This window comes from Sorex araneus, chromosome 5 (genome assembly GCF_027595985.1).
Source record: "Sorex araneus isolate mSorAra2 chromosome 5, mSorAra2.pri, whole genome shotgun sequence".
NCBI lineage: Eukaryota > Metazoa > Chordata > Mammalia > Eulipotyphla > Soricidae > Sorex > Sorex araneus.
The window spans coordinates 43261838-43275987 of record NC_073306.1 but is presented as its reverse complement, the minus strand read 5'-3'; the positions used below and the strand labels follow the sequence as shown (position 1 = coordinate 43275987).

Sequence of the window (14150 nt, the reverse complement as noted above, 5' to 3'; positions counted from 1 at the left end):
TCTTCTGAGCAAAGCAATGGAGGAAGAAGCTGGGGTGTCCTGGGACATTCTCCCCTTGAAAGGAATGTGAGAAACCAAAATCAGAGTACAAAATCAGTGGTAGTTCTGAACCCAACATCTTCTAGAACCTGGGGCGAAGGTTGGATAAGTGTGGGTAGATGTGGGAGACACAGCGTTCCTCAGATCCCTTTTGTGAACCTAAGCTTCTTAGACTTACCCCCTCCAAGAGCAAGGATGAAAGGAAAAGCAATAATAGCTTGTCACCTATGTAAGCCAAGTCTTTTTAAGTCTCAGCTCATGCTGAGAAAATAAGTAGCAACATGTTTGGACAGGCTCTCTACCCTGCTGTTTGGGAAGCTTTGTCTAGTGTATGTTCTATAGTCCAGGCAAAAAGTTCAGTGTAAATTTACTAAATACTCAGCTTTTGATATTCTTGTGTGAATCTGAAGTACTCTTGACCTATTCATAGACACTTTGTTCCTGTCAGGTGTAGATGATCCAATGGCTCAGTAATTGCTTATTTCCTTTTTAGCAGTTATTGGGAGCATCAAAGATTTTGGAGATCAGGCTGTATTGTCAGAAATGGTGGTATTCTGTTGCTGCTGTATGGTTTGGATTTTTTTTGTACCTGTGATGGGAAAATGAGGAGAAATGGCCCTCTAACAGGAACAGGCTCACTCTCTAAACAGCCTGTTTTGAACTCTTACAGGAAAAAAAAAATCCAGCCATCTAAAACTAGAAAGCAGAGCTTCCTGCTTTCCTCAGAGAAGTCAGATTCCTGTGCTGATTTTAAAGGAGGTTGCTTTGTATGCCAGAGCACCTGTCATGAAAGCATTCGCCATTTGTTTTAGGAACTATCAGCTGGTCAGTGGTGAAATTCCTTAATAAGCTCCTGCCTTGTCAATCCTCCTGGGTGACAGCTGGAACATGCCATAGACAAAATCTGACCCTCCCAGCACTCATGAAGAAGAGGATAGAATATGATCGTCTGGGCAAACTTGAAAGCAACCCATAGACGGGTGTGGATGTTTGGTTCAGTGGTAAAGCATTCTTAGGTTCATGAGACCTGGGTTCAGGGCCTTAGCCTTCAGGGGAGGGGAGGAAATGTGATAGTCTTGATGTTTCTTGTTAAGGAACTTTGTGCACAGAAGTTAAGGCACTTGTCTTACATCCCACAGACCCCAGTTCGATCCCTGCTGTTACACTGCCAGGAGTGAGTCCTAAGCACAGAGCCAGGACTAGTGTCTGAGAAGCACTGGGAGGCCCCAAAACAAAAACTTTGTATACAGACAAACTGGCTTTTTTTTTTCTTGTTGGGTCACACCAAGGGATGCTCAGGGGTTACTCCTGGCTTTGCACTCAGGAATTACTTCTGGTGGTGCTTCAGGAACCATATGGAATGCTAGGAATCGAACCCGGGTGGGCCCCGTGCAAGGCAAACACACTACCTGCTGTACTATCTATCGCTCTAGCCCCGACAAACTGGCTTTAAGCAAATTTGAGATTTTGGAATCGATATACTTATGAGTTTAGTGTGGGGCCTCCCATTTATAGAAGCAATTTGTTCTCAGAGGCAGCTACTTAGAAGCAAAATCCAGGGCTGGAGAGAGTACAGCAGGTAGGGCATTTGCACCTCGGCTATCTGGGTTTTGATTCCCAGCACCCTAAGTCCTACCAGGAGTTAATTATCTGACCAGAGAACCTAGGGATAAGCCCTGAGCACCATGGGGTGTGATTTTTTATTTTCTTAGCAAGATCCAGAACTTGCAAAATAGGTTTGAAGAGGGTGAGAAATGTCAGTATTTGAAGCATCATGTGTTGAGTTGGGTGATGATACATACTTTTGTAAAGTTTTCTTTTGGGGGGGGCATGGTTAGGGGTTTTTTGGTGTCCTGTGGCCAGTCCTTCTGTTTCCTCATCTGTGAAGATGGAGCCTCCCGTCTCTTTTTTAACACTGGAGAAAATAAAAGTCTTCTGAACTAGGAACCAGTAATAGTGAGCTCTTGGAAATGCACTGATGGAGGGAGAATTCTAAATGCTCATCATGAACTTGTGACTTGGAAGCATTTTCAACCAATACTTCTAACACACAGGGCTTAAACTGAGTATCTGTGTCCACTATCTTTTATAAGACCACAGCCATAGTTCTGTAAGGGGCTGGATGAATGAGAGATCTGAAAAATGAATTTGAGGAGTCCATACTGAAAAGACAGGAGCTAAGGGTCAGTGGAAAGGCTTCCCGCCCTCCGAAGGACTCCCTATTTTTTCCTCTCCTCAGACCCTGCAGCTTCCCTTGTGCCTATGAAGAAGCCCCTTATTCCTCTTTAGGCGGTGGGTGAGATCTAAAAATCCTGTTCTTACCTCTTTGTTTTTAACAGGGAAGGCAACCAGCTGCCCAACCCCAACCCCCACTGTCCCCTTCAGAGAAACAGTTGACCTGTGGTGGTATGTGATTAAAAGTCTCTTCCCACAGGCTTGCTTGAGGTCTGCAAATTGGGTTTCTAAAGCAGCATTTCTCAACACGGGGCTTGGGGAGGACAGAGCAATAGCAGAGTGTCTACGTTGCTTCCCTTGCACACAGCCAACCTGGGTTTGATCCACAGCACCCCATATGGTCCTCTGCGCCTCACGAGGAGTGATCCCTGAGCAGACTGAGAGAAAGCCCTAAGCACCCACTAGGTGTGGCCCCCAAACCAAACCAGATACAACAGTGGACCTTGAGATTCCAAGGGGAATGGGATGGGGGTGGAGGGCGTGCAAGAAGGAAGCAAAATCCAAAGGAGAGCAAGGTTGGGAAAAGGTTGTGAAACACTGGTAAGCCACTTGTTTGGGGCCTTCCGAGCTGAAGGTCCCGTGGGTCTAAAGGGGCTAGAAAGGACCACACCCCAGGCCATGCTGCCGGGCAATGGTGAGGGGGTGCCTCAAGCCAAGCGTGAGGTCCCATCTCTTCCTCAGGCCGCCTCATTCTAGCTAGTGTGTGGACATACAGGCACAGCTGAGCTGAAGCCTGGAAGCTCGTGTGAGCGTGTTACCCGTGCTCATGAAACTCTGGGGCAGCCTCAGACCTGAAGCTGATGGGGACCTCTCTATCATGAGGTACTAGGAAGGCTTGGGGGCCCCGGGTTCTCTCTGCGCTATGCTCAGAGTTCTCTGCCAGTTGTTTCCCATGTGCCCACCCAGCCTCCAAGATCTGCTTCCCTGTGTCCTAGAACCCTTCAGAGCAGCCTACTCCAGAGCCCTCTCACCTGACATTTTCTTCCCAAGCTTTCCCGGCTGGGACAGAAAGGGTTCCGGGGCCCCACTGACTGGGCTACAGCCATCACCCCTCTACCTTTGCAGCTGCTGAGGACAGCGATGTTCCTTGAACAGCCCCGGAACAGCATGCTGGGAAGTTGAACCGCAGCAGGCAGCCCGTGCAGTTCCTCTCACAGAGAAGGGCGGAGAACTATATGCCTTAGGCCAGGGAAAATACCCAGATCCAAATTTGTGGGAGAAAACCCTTTGTTTTAAAAACCATGCCCCAGCGTGCATACCTATGTGACAGGCAGCCCAAGCTTGGCTGGGGGCGGGGGCGGGGGGTTGCTCAATAGGATGATAGAACAGCTATTTTCTCCTGCTCCACGTGCACCCCCATCTGTTCGAGATTTCCTTTCCAACTCCAGCTTGGCTGGCAGGCATGTCCCTAAGAAACTGCAGGCCAAAACAGGGAGGGAGAACTGACTCCCTCCTCCACACATCCTGACTTGCTGCCAATCGCCAGAAAAAGAGGGCAACATTTGGGCACTTACCAGAAGACAAGGATGTGCCTTTTCATTTGTCTTTTTATTTTACATTTAAAAAGTGGTTATTGCTCTAACTGGATCAGAGGTAAAGGATCTCTCCGCTAAGGAGCGTGGCCTTGCAGCCCCATTCAGCAGGGATGGAAGTCACAAGACGATGCATGGAGCCTCATGCTCTCCCATGAGGAAGCCCTTAGTCGGCTGGCGTCTGCCGACTCCCATCTCTCCTCCCTCCCGGTGCTGCCACGCCCGGGCAAAGCAGAGTGGCAGCCAACCTAGCCGGGAGCTCTTGCAGACAGGAAGGAAGGGTCACTGGGTGATGGCTTGCAGCTCTCTGGCTTGGGGGCCAATACACTTATCATCCAGTTTGACATATTCACTGAGCACCTACTATGTGCCGCCCGGGGCAAGGCGCAGTACTCCCACAGGCCCAGCCTCAGCCACCTTGGAAGATGCAGAAGTCCAGCTCTTCCCACGCAGGCGCCTGGCAGCCGGAGCTGCCAGTCCCTGGGAAGAGTCCGCCTTCCCTTTGCAAGCACCATTTTTGGGTTTTTTTTTTTTTTTTTCAGACCAGAAAGGGGCCGCAGAAGTGACAGACCAGTCACCTCACCCTCAGGTTCCGGGGGTGGACATGAGGAACCTGGGGTGCTCAGAGAACCTTGGATGAATGGCAAGATAGAGAGCCCCCAGAGGCCAGGGCTGTCCTGACTATGGTGAATGGCTCAGGTCTACCTTCCAGCAGCTTCCATTCCAGGACGGGTGAGTAAGCAGCCCCCAGGATGTGCCAAGTGGGCATATCTTTTCAGTTGTCCATGCCACCATTCTTCCACTGCCAAGGGACTCCTCAGAAAGAATTGGGGCCAGTCAGCTACCTTCCAAGTCTCTTTTCTATTCTGTCTTCCTTTGACCCAGACTAACAATCTTACAGTCAAAATAAGAACCAAAGAAGACAGAGGCTGCGGACAATTCGACGAGTGCCTTTTGTCTTCTAAGGGGAAGCCCTTCATTTTGTTTTCCAAAAGAGACAAGACAGACGACATCTAGTATACTTGTAACGTTGCACATCACACCACACTCAAGTCCTTGATGGCTGGACCCAGAACAGTTCTGACGGTAGCCCTACAGTTTCCCTGATGCTGCTTAGCCTGAAAGACTGTGAGGCCAGGCGGGCACCCGCCAGCTCCCAGGAGCTTTGTGCGTTTTCTCCAAGAGGAGGCCGGTCCAGGAGAGGCAGAAGATTGTGTGTCATGCAGCTTTGCCTCTTCCAGAACGGGGCCGGTCAAGCCTGGGAGTTTTGTGGCTTGTTCTTTTCTTTTTCTTTTCTTTCTTTTTTTTTTTTTTTTTTTTTTTTGCAGAATTTGGGTTTATAGTTCAGCTCCTTCACCAGGACATGAGGGGGTTGGGGAGAGAGCACTGCAGAGAGCGGAGCCTCCCCCGCTGCCTCCTCCCTCTCCCTGTGCCCGTGGACCTGCGGGCCAGCCGAGAAGACAAATGAAATCCTTCTCCCTGCAGACAGGCAGTCACGCTTCGATGCTGTTCGCTGTGGGCTTGTTTGGAAACTGGGAGGAAAAAAAGGAGAGAAGCAGCCAGGGCTAACCGAGTAGATAAGACTTCTTGCAAGCTGGATGGAAACAGGGAGAGGACGCAGAAGAAAGAGAGCCACGGGGCTGCGGCCTCCAAGCCAGGCTCTCGGGCCATGTGCCGGGAGAGCGAGCAGCCCTGCCCTTCTCCAGCCCAGCCTTCCGCCTCACTGGCTGCAGGGCCGGGCCCACCCTGAGCCCCCCATCTGCCCCCAGCACAGCCGTGCCGCCGGCTGCTCTTGCCTCCTGCCTCTGGGTGCAGCCTCAGTCACTGACGCCGCAGAGCTGGAGATGGGGTTTCTGAAGAGGCTTCGGGAAAATACGCCGGAAGAGAGAAGCCGAGAGGACAGTTAAGCCAGAGGGTGTAAGGAGATGGAGGGGGAGAAGATGTCTGTTGGCTAATCCTCAGAACCAGGAGATCCTCCCGCTTTCTCTACTGTCTGTCTTCGAGCTGCCCAGAGCCAGCCCTGCCCCGGGGTTCATATCTGTTTCACGGAGGGAAGCACAAAGCGCCCGCCTGAGCCGGGGCAGACATAAACCCTAGCCCTCCTCTTGCAACCTGGCACCAACCCAGACTTCTGCTCCCCCACCCGCCACCCTCTCTGAACGCCCAGCGACCCCTGGCACGCAGCCAAAGGAGAGGATCCAAAAGCAAATTGCAATGTCCCAAGTCACAGAGGGCACCAAGCTCGGCAGTGCCCAGATGCAGCCAGGCCAGGCCCCGAGCCAAGCCTTCTGCCAAGCAGGGGTGCCTGTGAGTGCGCACACGGGATGCAGCCCCGCCCCCCCCGGCCCAGGGGTGGCCCTCACCTTACTGCGGAGAAGACCCCCGCCTTGGTGCTCCGGGGTGCTAGTTTCAGACGCACTCTTGGTTTTTTCCTTGTTGTTATTGGGTTCATTGTCCTTGATAATGTCATACTGACGGCAGAAGAGGGCAATGACACCTGGGGCCGGGGGCGAGGGACAGCGGTCAGAAGCCAGACCCCCAGGCCCAGGCCCTGCACATACTTGTGGAACCCCTGGAAGGGGCGAGCCCCAGCTGCTCCCCTTTAACAGCTGTAACAGCCCCCCCTCTGGCCCTGCCCCAGATCCCTCACTGCTGCTGGGTGATCTTTGCACAACCAGCCTCTGAGTGTCTCCTCACACCTCTGAGGGATCCCCCACCGCACACACACCCGGCCTCGGACACGGGCCTGGTCCAGCCCGTCTCAGTGGGCTCAGGCTCTCTCTTCTAAGGGTGGCCACTGTCACCCCCAGGCTGCGAGTCAGGGCGTGGCTCAGCTGCCCTAACTCCCTCAAGGTCACTCAGCAGTGGCTTGGAGGTGAGCTTGGGACCTGCCCTTTGCTCAGAGTTTATTGTCAGCAACGTGATAATACATGGACATCCTATTTTTGGAAAGTCCATTTCCAGAAGGCAGCCAGCTCTAATTCCTGCCATGTCTCCCCCTTTGCCACCCCTATCTGTCTGGTATTTGGGGTGTCTTTCCCGAGCTCTCTGCTCTCGGCTATCATCTGTTGACTTCTCACCAGGGTAGATAAGGCCCAAACACTCCCCAGCTCGCATCCCCATCAGAATAATAAAATTACGTCACATTGTGGGTTCATTTACTCTGCTTACGGTTATGTAAACGCCGTCTTTGCCAAGTCTAATAGTGCAAACCTCCCCTCTCATCCAGTCCTGTTTTTCCGTGCCTGCTCATTGCTGTAGGTCCCTGTTTCTCTACCTGCTGAAGGACACAGTCCCCCCAGTTCTTCTGCCTGGCCCCTCCCGCCGTTCCAACGCACGGCTTCTATTTGGGGTCACAAGCTCCCCTGAGCCAGACTGAGCTTCATTTGTTTCTCGAATGTGCCCAGAAAACCCCTTCCTGAGGCGGGGGGGTGGGGAGTGAAGGGGCCAAAGGAGGGGGGCCAAAGGAGGGGGGCCAAAGGAGGGGGCCAAAGGAGGGGGGCCTCCAGGGTGAACCTCTATTCACCCTTCAAAGCCCAGCTGGCCAGGTCCTTTCCTGTCCTTGTTGTGGTTCCTGCTCTTGGACCTGGCTCGGGGTGCCTCTCCCCTGCTCCCACACACGGGAGTCTCGGAACAGTCATCACTGAATTATCGTTACACTCAGCCTGGCGCCGACAATGCCACCGAGTTCCCTGGAAGCACAGGGCTCTCTGTCATTCTGGAGCACTGCACTCTGGGAAGGGGCGGCCTCCAGTGAACGGTGGCATTATTGAGTGCCAAGACAATACTTGGGGACGGAGAGATATGCAAGGCCCTTCCCCTCCCCTCCCGTGGGTTGCAGCTAGTCCTGGAGCCCCTCGAGAAGTGACTCCTGAGTAGCCCCTGAGCACTGTGGTGTGTGGCCCCACCTCTCCACCCCCCACAGAACTTGAATTTTTTTTTTCTTTTTGGATCACACCCTGTGATGCTCAGGGGTTAATCCTGGCTCTGCACTCAGGAATTACTCCTGGCGGTGCTTGGGGGGGACCATATGGGATGCCAGGGATTGAACTCGGGTCAGCAGCATGAAAGGCAAACGCTCTCCCCACTGTGCTATTGCTCCGGCCCCCTTGAAATTTGTTTTTATATCCTCAGGGAGCTCACAGAAAACAAAAACATGGGCCCATTTAACCAAGAGACACTCTGAGGGGCAGGCAGAGGGGCTGGGGGGCGGCAGGAAGTAGGAACATCTCACGGAAGGGATCCCAGAGCCTTGAACAATGAAGTTCACTGAGGCACTGAGGGCCAAAGAGGGAGGAGCAGCCACTGGCCCAGTCCTGGGGAGAGAAGGGCCACGGGGGCAGCCAGTCTGGGGCCACCACCGTCCCTGAAGGAGGCATGGGCAGGTACCCGCCACCCGTCCCCATCACAGTGCCAGGCAGTGCTCGGCCCCTCCATTCTCTTGTGAGGAGTGGGTGAACACGGGGCCACCTTCCTCTCCCGTCAGCTCCTTTCTCTTGGCTTCTGGGAGAGAAGGGGTCTCGCCAGGACCCCTCACCTCCCCCCGGTTAGTGGCGGTTAGTGGTGGCTGGGCTGGGTGGGAACTCACCAGCCCACATGAACAGGACCACAACGATGATGAGCACCTCGCCCGTCCGCAGCTGCTGGTTTCGCCCCATCTCCTTCATGGTCACCTCATCTGGGGAGAGACAGACGGGGTTGGGGCCCGCCTCCCCTCCCCAGCTCCTCTCGGGACAGCCAGAGCCGCTTCCTCCAGCCCCCCCCCCCACCCCTGCACATTGACCGTGCTGACAGCAGGCATGGCAGAGGCAGGCTGGGGCCTAGCACAGACCCGGCCCCACGCTCTCTCGCAGGCACTGCTTGGCAGGAAGGAGGAGAGAGGGGAGAGGGGGTGCCCGGACCCCTCCGCCCGCCCGCCCGTGCCACCCTCGCCTGCCTTTGTTCTTGGGCGTCTTCTCCGCCTCGCGGGGCGTCTTGAAGAGCACGGGCTCGCTGGCGGGGCTCTGGCCCTGGATGGAGATGGCCTGCACGTGCACGATGTACTCCGTGTCCTCCTCCAGGTCCCAGAGGGCACACGAGCGCGTCGTGGTGTTCACCTCCTGGATGAAGCGCAGCATCCGCACGTCCTTCTTCTGCAGAGGAGAGAGAAGCCACCGCCTCGGTGCGCGCCGGGCCCCACCACTCAGGCACCCCCTCACCCCTACCTGTGCCCGGGGGGTTCCTCTCCGTCCCTCCAGAGGAAACAGGTTCTGAGAGGGTGGGAAGCTCCCCCGTGCCATACGTACACACGTGGCGCCGGGCCCTGCACTTGGGTCCAAATCAAAACCACCCACTGGGCCCGAGAGATAGGACAGCGGGGAAGGCTCCTGCCTTGCACACAGCGACCCCGGGTTCGATCCCTGGTCGCTGGAGCATTGCCAGGAGTGATCCTGAGCACAGAGCCAGGAGTAAGCCCCGGGCACAACTGGTTGGTCCTTCTATCAAAAAAGGGGGAAAAAAAGGAAAACCCAGGGGTCACTTCAAGGCCTCCCCACACAGCCTGACTGATCCCCTTCCAGGGTCCCCTGTGGAACCAATTGCGCCGCTTTCTGCTCAGGTCTCCTGCACCCCGACCCTTCCCGGGGACCCCTGCGGGTACCTGCTGAGAGATGGCAAATCCGATGACAACCTCATCCTCCAGGACGTCCCAGCTCACCACTGCAGAGTTGGCCTTGAGGTGCCTGACGGTGACGTTCACTGGGGCCGAGGGGTTGTCTGGGGGGCAGGGGGCACCTGGGCCTGAGCACCCTCTGGCCGGAGGCCCAGGCCCAGCATTTCCTCCTTGGGGCCCAGGGGAAGGCCATGGGTGGGCAGAGAGACGGGTCTTCGCTCCTGAGCGGAGAAGCCGAGTGGGGAAGGCCCCAGCTTCTCCTGGTGACCTGGCGAGACACAGTGTCCCCCACTCCTCCTCCCCAACTCAGGCTCAGGCTTGAGGTGCAGGAAAAAGACAGACAGGTCTGGGGAGAACATTCAGGGTTGCAGCAGCAGCAGGTGAGTCTCAGGGAGAGCGGATAAAGGACTCCTAACCCAGTGCTCTTTCTACCACATAGCATGAGGAACAGGAGAAAGAGCCAGAGGTGGAGCAAGGCCAGGCAGGGTGAACCTGGGAGGGGAGCTAGGCTCAGGAGTGGTGCCTCCTGACAGGACTGCGGTGATCCAGGCAGAAAGGAGCCTGGGGGAGGGTCTGCATGTACCCCTCTGTACCCTGGCTTGGGGGTGGGGAGGGGCAGGGCACAGGGTCGGAAGAGGACAGAAGCGGAGAGAGCAGGAGGCGGAACCTTCCAAGAAAAGGGCAGTGGGGTCACCCGGCTTCTGTGGCTCCCAGGGGAAGTGGTTGGGACGGGAAGGCCCGCCAGAGAGCAGTGGTCGTGGTCCTCGGTCCGAAGGGTGGCCACGAGAGAGCAGAGGGACAGAGACAGGTGGCCGCAGACGGAGGGAGGGAGGGAGGGAGGAAGCTGGGCCAGGAAGATGGATGGAGGGAGAGGCAGCGGGGAGGCAAGGCCAGGACCCGCATCAGAGGCCCCTGGCACACTCACTGCACCAGTCCGGGCCGGCCCCTCACCCCGGCCCTGGGGTGTCGGCCCCACCTCCTCACACCCTCCAGCACCCGGGAGCCGGCCTGCGGGCTATGGGGACAGCAGGGAGGCCCCAGGAGGGGGCCGTGTCCTCGGCTGCTCCCGGGCCAGAGGCGAGCGCTCGGACTCGGGAAGCAAAGGCCGGGGGCGCGGGGCCCTGGAGGAGGGACTGGGGGTCCCCAGCCCCTAGCAGCCGGGGCTGTGAAGGGCTGGGGGGGACTGGAGGTCAGGAAGGCCGGGTGGGAGGGGGGGTGGGGTCAGGGGCGCAGAGAGCCGGCGGGGAGGCTCCGGGGAAGGGACCCGCGGCCTCGGGGGGCTGGGCGGGGGGAGCCCGGCGCGCGCCCGCCCCTCCCGCCGGGGCCCCCTTACCCGCCTGCACCAGCGCGAGGCAGACGCAGCCCAGCCACAGGCGGAGCGCGGCGCGGGGCGGCCCGCGGGCCATGGCGGCGGCGGCGGCCGGGCCCGGGGCGGCGCAGGGGGACGCGGCTGCGGCGCTCGGCGGCCGCTGGCGCTCGCGCTCCGGCCCGCGGCCCCGCCGCCCCGCGCCGCCCCGCGCCGCCTGCATGTCGGCTCCGCGGACAGCGACTCCCGCGCGGCGGCGGCGGCGGCGGCGGCGGCGGCGGCGGCCGCGTCCACGTCGGGCGCCCGGGAGGCGGGGCGCCCCCGCTGCGGGGAGAGCGCGGGGGCGGGTGAGGGGTGCGGGCTGCCCCGCGCGCCCCGCCCCTGCCCGGCCCGGCCCGGACGCCCGCCCGGACCTGTCCCCGCAGCTGCGCCCCGTGCCCCGACCCCGGCCTAGCTGGCGGGCGGGGGTCGGGAGTGCGGGCGAGCGCCGGGCAGGTGCAGGGGTGCAGACCGGAGGTGTCGGGGTCACATCCCTCACGAGTACGGGCGTGACCCCGGCTGGCCCTGGCCACACGTGTGTCTCCCTCGGGAGCCTGCCCAGGAGCGCCCGCCGGGCACAGGGAGCGCGGGGCTCCTGGGGCTGATGGGACCCCAGAACCCGGCCGAGTGAACCCGCGCCCCCGGAATCCCTGAGAGCCTAGAATTTGCGGGTGCCAGCTCCTTCCGCGCCAGAGAACAATCTGGAACAATCTCTTCCCAAGAGCAGGGGAGAGAGGAGGGGCGCGCTCCCCACCCGCACGGGGCCCTAAGTGCGGTAAATGCTCCGGACACAAAGGAGGGGGAGGCGGGTGGGGACCCAGGGACTTGGCTGCCAGCCTAGCTCCGGAGAGGAATTTCGAGAACCTTCTCTCACTAGAACACTCCAGTCCCATCCTCTGCCTGACTTCCCACCCAGCCCACCCTTTCCTGATCCTGGGGTGGCAGAGAAAGCCACCCTCTTCCTTATGAGAGGACCCCCAGGTCCCCAGAGTCCCTGCAGTGAGGCGCAGAGGGGACCCCTCTCTCCAAGAGAGCCCCCTGGCCCCACTCTTAAGTGTGAAGGTGTTTCTTTGGATGATCTTGGGATCTTCGGACTCTGGACCGACCCTTTTTTGGAAAGGGGACACCTGACAGTTGTCCCATAAAACATCTTCAGGATCCCCCTCCCCTGCCTGTACATGGTACAGGGACTGGGGCTGGTCCTGCCTCCCGTGGCCTGAGCATTACCTGGAGGCTCCCAAGCTCCCCATTGTGGCCCTAGAGATGCCAAGTTACAAGGGGGTGGCCCTAGTGGCCCCCAGGCACCAAGGACTGGAACAACCTGGCACTTTCTGCCTGACCAAGTATGTCTGGGTGTGCCCCTGCCCCTGAGCACCGCTGAAGAGGCTCCCCTCAAACATCTCCGTCCCCTGTTTCAGACACACACTGAGGTTCAGGTGTGAACAGCCTGGTGCCACTGAGTCACAGTGAGTCAGCAACAGAGGCTAGGTCCCACCAGGACCCGTGCACTGCCCCCCAACTTCTACCTGGTCACTGGTGCAGGCAGGCACGGACTGGCTGGGGGTTTCGGCTGGGCAGCAGAATCTAACAGGCAGCTCAATCCCTCAGCACCCCACACCTGCCCCACTGCGTCCTCTCTGGGCCACATACCTGTTGGGGTGAACCCGGGACCCCCACCAGCGTAGGCCAGAGCCAGGCGGACCCTGTGTCCTCTCCCTTGTCCGTCTCTGCTCTGCTCTTTCTTCTCCTCCCAGCAGCTGCTACCCCACCCCCGCCACGCCCTACCAGCTGCGGCGTGGCCCCGAGGGACCCCCCTCTTCCCTTCCTCCCCCACCCCCACCACCAGGCAGGAAAAGAAGACGCGGGGCCTGCAGAAGCAACTGGAGGCTCCTCAGGTCTCTTTGCAGGAGCCGGCAGGAAGGAGAGGGGTCAGCTAGGGGTCACAGAGTCCCTGCCGGTCGCTGCGGGGGACAGAAAGGGAAGCTGGGAGAGGGTCGCGCTGGGGTCCGGTCCCTCGCGGCGGGGGGGAATGGGGCGCCTGCGCGCCACCTGCTGGCCTCCATGGGTATAGCCCCAGGCAGATGCTGGGACCAAGGCTTGAGTCTGGGCGTTGGAGCAGGATGGGGGAGGTTCCTGGGGGCAGAGGGCATGGGTGGCAGGAGCACTGCGAGAGTTGTGGCTTTGAGCGTGCGGTCTTCTGGGCCTGGTGAAGCTGGTGCTTGGATGCTTGAAGCTAGGAAGAGCCCTTTCCGCAGCCAGATGACGACGACGAGGGAAGACTGGGCTGGGAGGGGAAAAACTGTGTGTGTGTGGTGGGGGGCGGGGTTGGGAGCACCCAGGTTGATCTTCAGAGCAGGCTGCCGGGACTGCTGCTCTTATGCATCACTTGCATGCTGCAATCCCTTAGTGCGGGCCAAGAGCAGCCGGCATGCAGTTTTGCTGGTGGTCTCCCAACACACGTTTATGGAGCTCCAGGCAGCACCAGGCTTTGGGCGCCATTCTAGGAGTGCAGCTGGCAGCTGGCTGAGGGCTGGACCCCTTCCTCCCTGCTGCTTTTTTTCTCTTTGGAAGACCCCACTGGTGTCTTTGGGGTGCTGGCTGGTCACTTCCACGTTGGCACCTTGTGGGTCATGAGCATCGGGGTCTTCCTGAGTGTCCAGGGCTGACCAGGGCCCCAGCACCTAACTCAGGCTGTAGGCACACAAGCCAGAGGGCTGGCGACCACTTTCCCCAACACACACACCCTGAGTGCTGGGGACCGTAGCTCACGTCTCACTCATGAAAGACCCATGTGCTACCTCCAAGCCATATCCCCTGCCCCAGGCAAGCATTTAGAGCGGGACAGTTCTCTTCACAGTCAGAGATGATTGTAGTCCTACCCAGAGGCTTTGCAGTGACACACAGATCACAGGAAGAATCAGGAGAAGGGCAGGAGATACCTATGGAGATAAAATAATGAAGCATCTACCACGAGTTGGCAGAGGGGTGGATGAGGACCACATCTGGCGATGCTCAGGGGTTACTCCTGGCTCTGCACTCAGGAATTACTACTGGCAGTGCCCAGGGGACTATATGGGATTCCGGGGATTGAACCTGGGTCAGCCACGTGCAAGGTGAGTGCCCTACCTGCTGTTCTATCGCTCTGGTTCCAGAACTGACTCTTTGTTCGTGTTCTTTTGAATCTTAGACTGGCACTTGGTTCTTTTTTGTTTGCTTGTTTGTGTTTTGGTGCCATGGGCCAAGCCCAGGGTCTGACACAGTGAGGGGCTGCACATGCACTTTCATGGTGTGCCATATCCCAGCCTTGGGACTTGTCAGTCAATTCTGTTATCCCAGACGAGAAGGTTGG

General features: G+C 58.2%; 1 protein-coding gene across 1 annotated transcript; it reads right to left on the bottom strand.

Moving 5' to 3' along the window:
- Positions 1 to 3803: 3803 nt before the first annotated feature.
- On the bottom strand, positions 3804 to 11000 carry FNDC5 (fibronectin type III domain containing 5). The gene is made up of 6 exons (XM_055140118.1): positions 10790 to 11000; positions 9445 to 9560; positions 8743 to 8938; positions 8395 to 8484; positions 6170 to 6303; positions 3804 to 5844 (listed from the first exon to the last, which is right to left on the bottom strand). Exons 1-6 carry the CDS (start codon positions 10983 to 10985, stop codon positions 5839 to 5841), a joined length of 738 nt encoding a protein of 245 aa, XP_054996093.1. The 5' UTR covers positions 10986 to 11000; the 3' UTR covers positions 3804 to 5838.
- Between the last annotated feature and the right edge of the window lie 3150 nt (positions 11001 to 14150).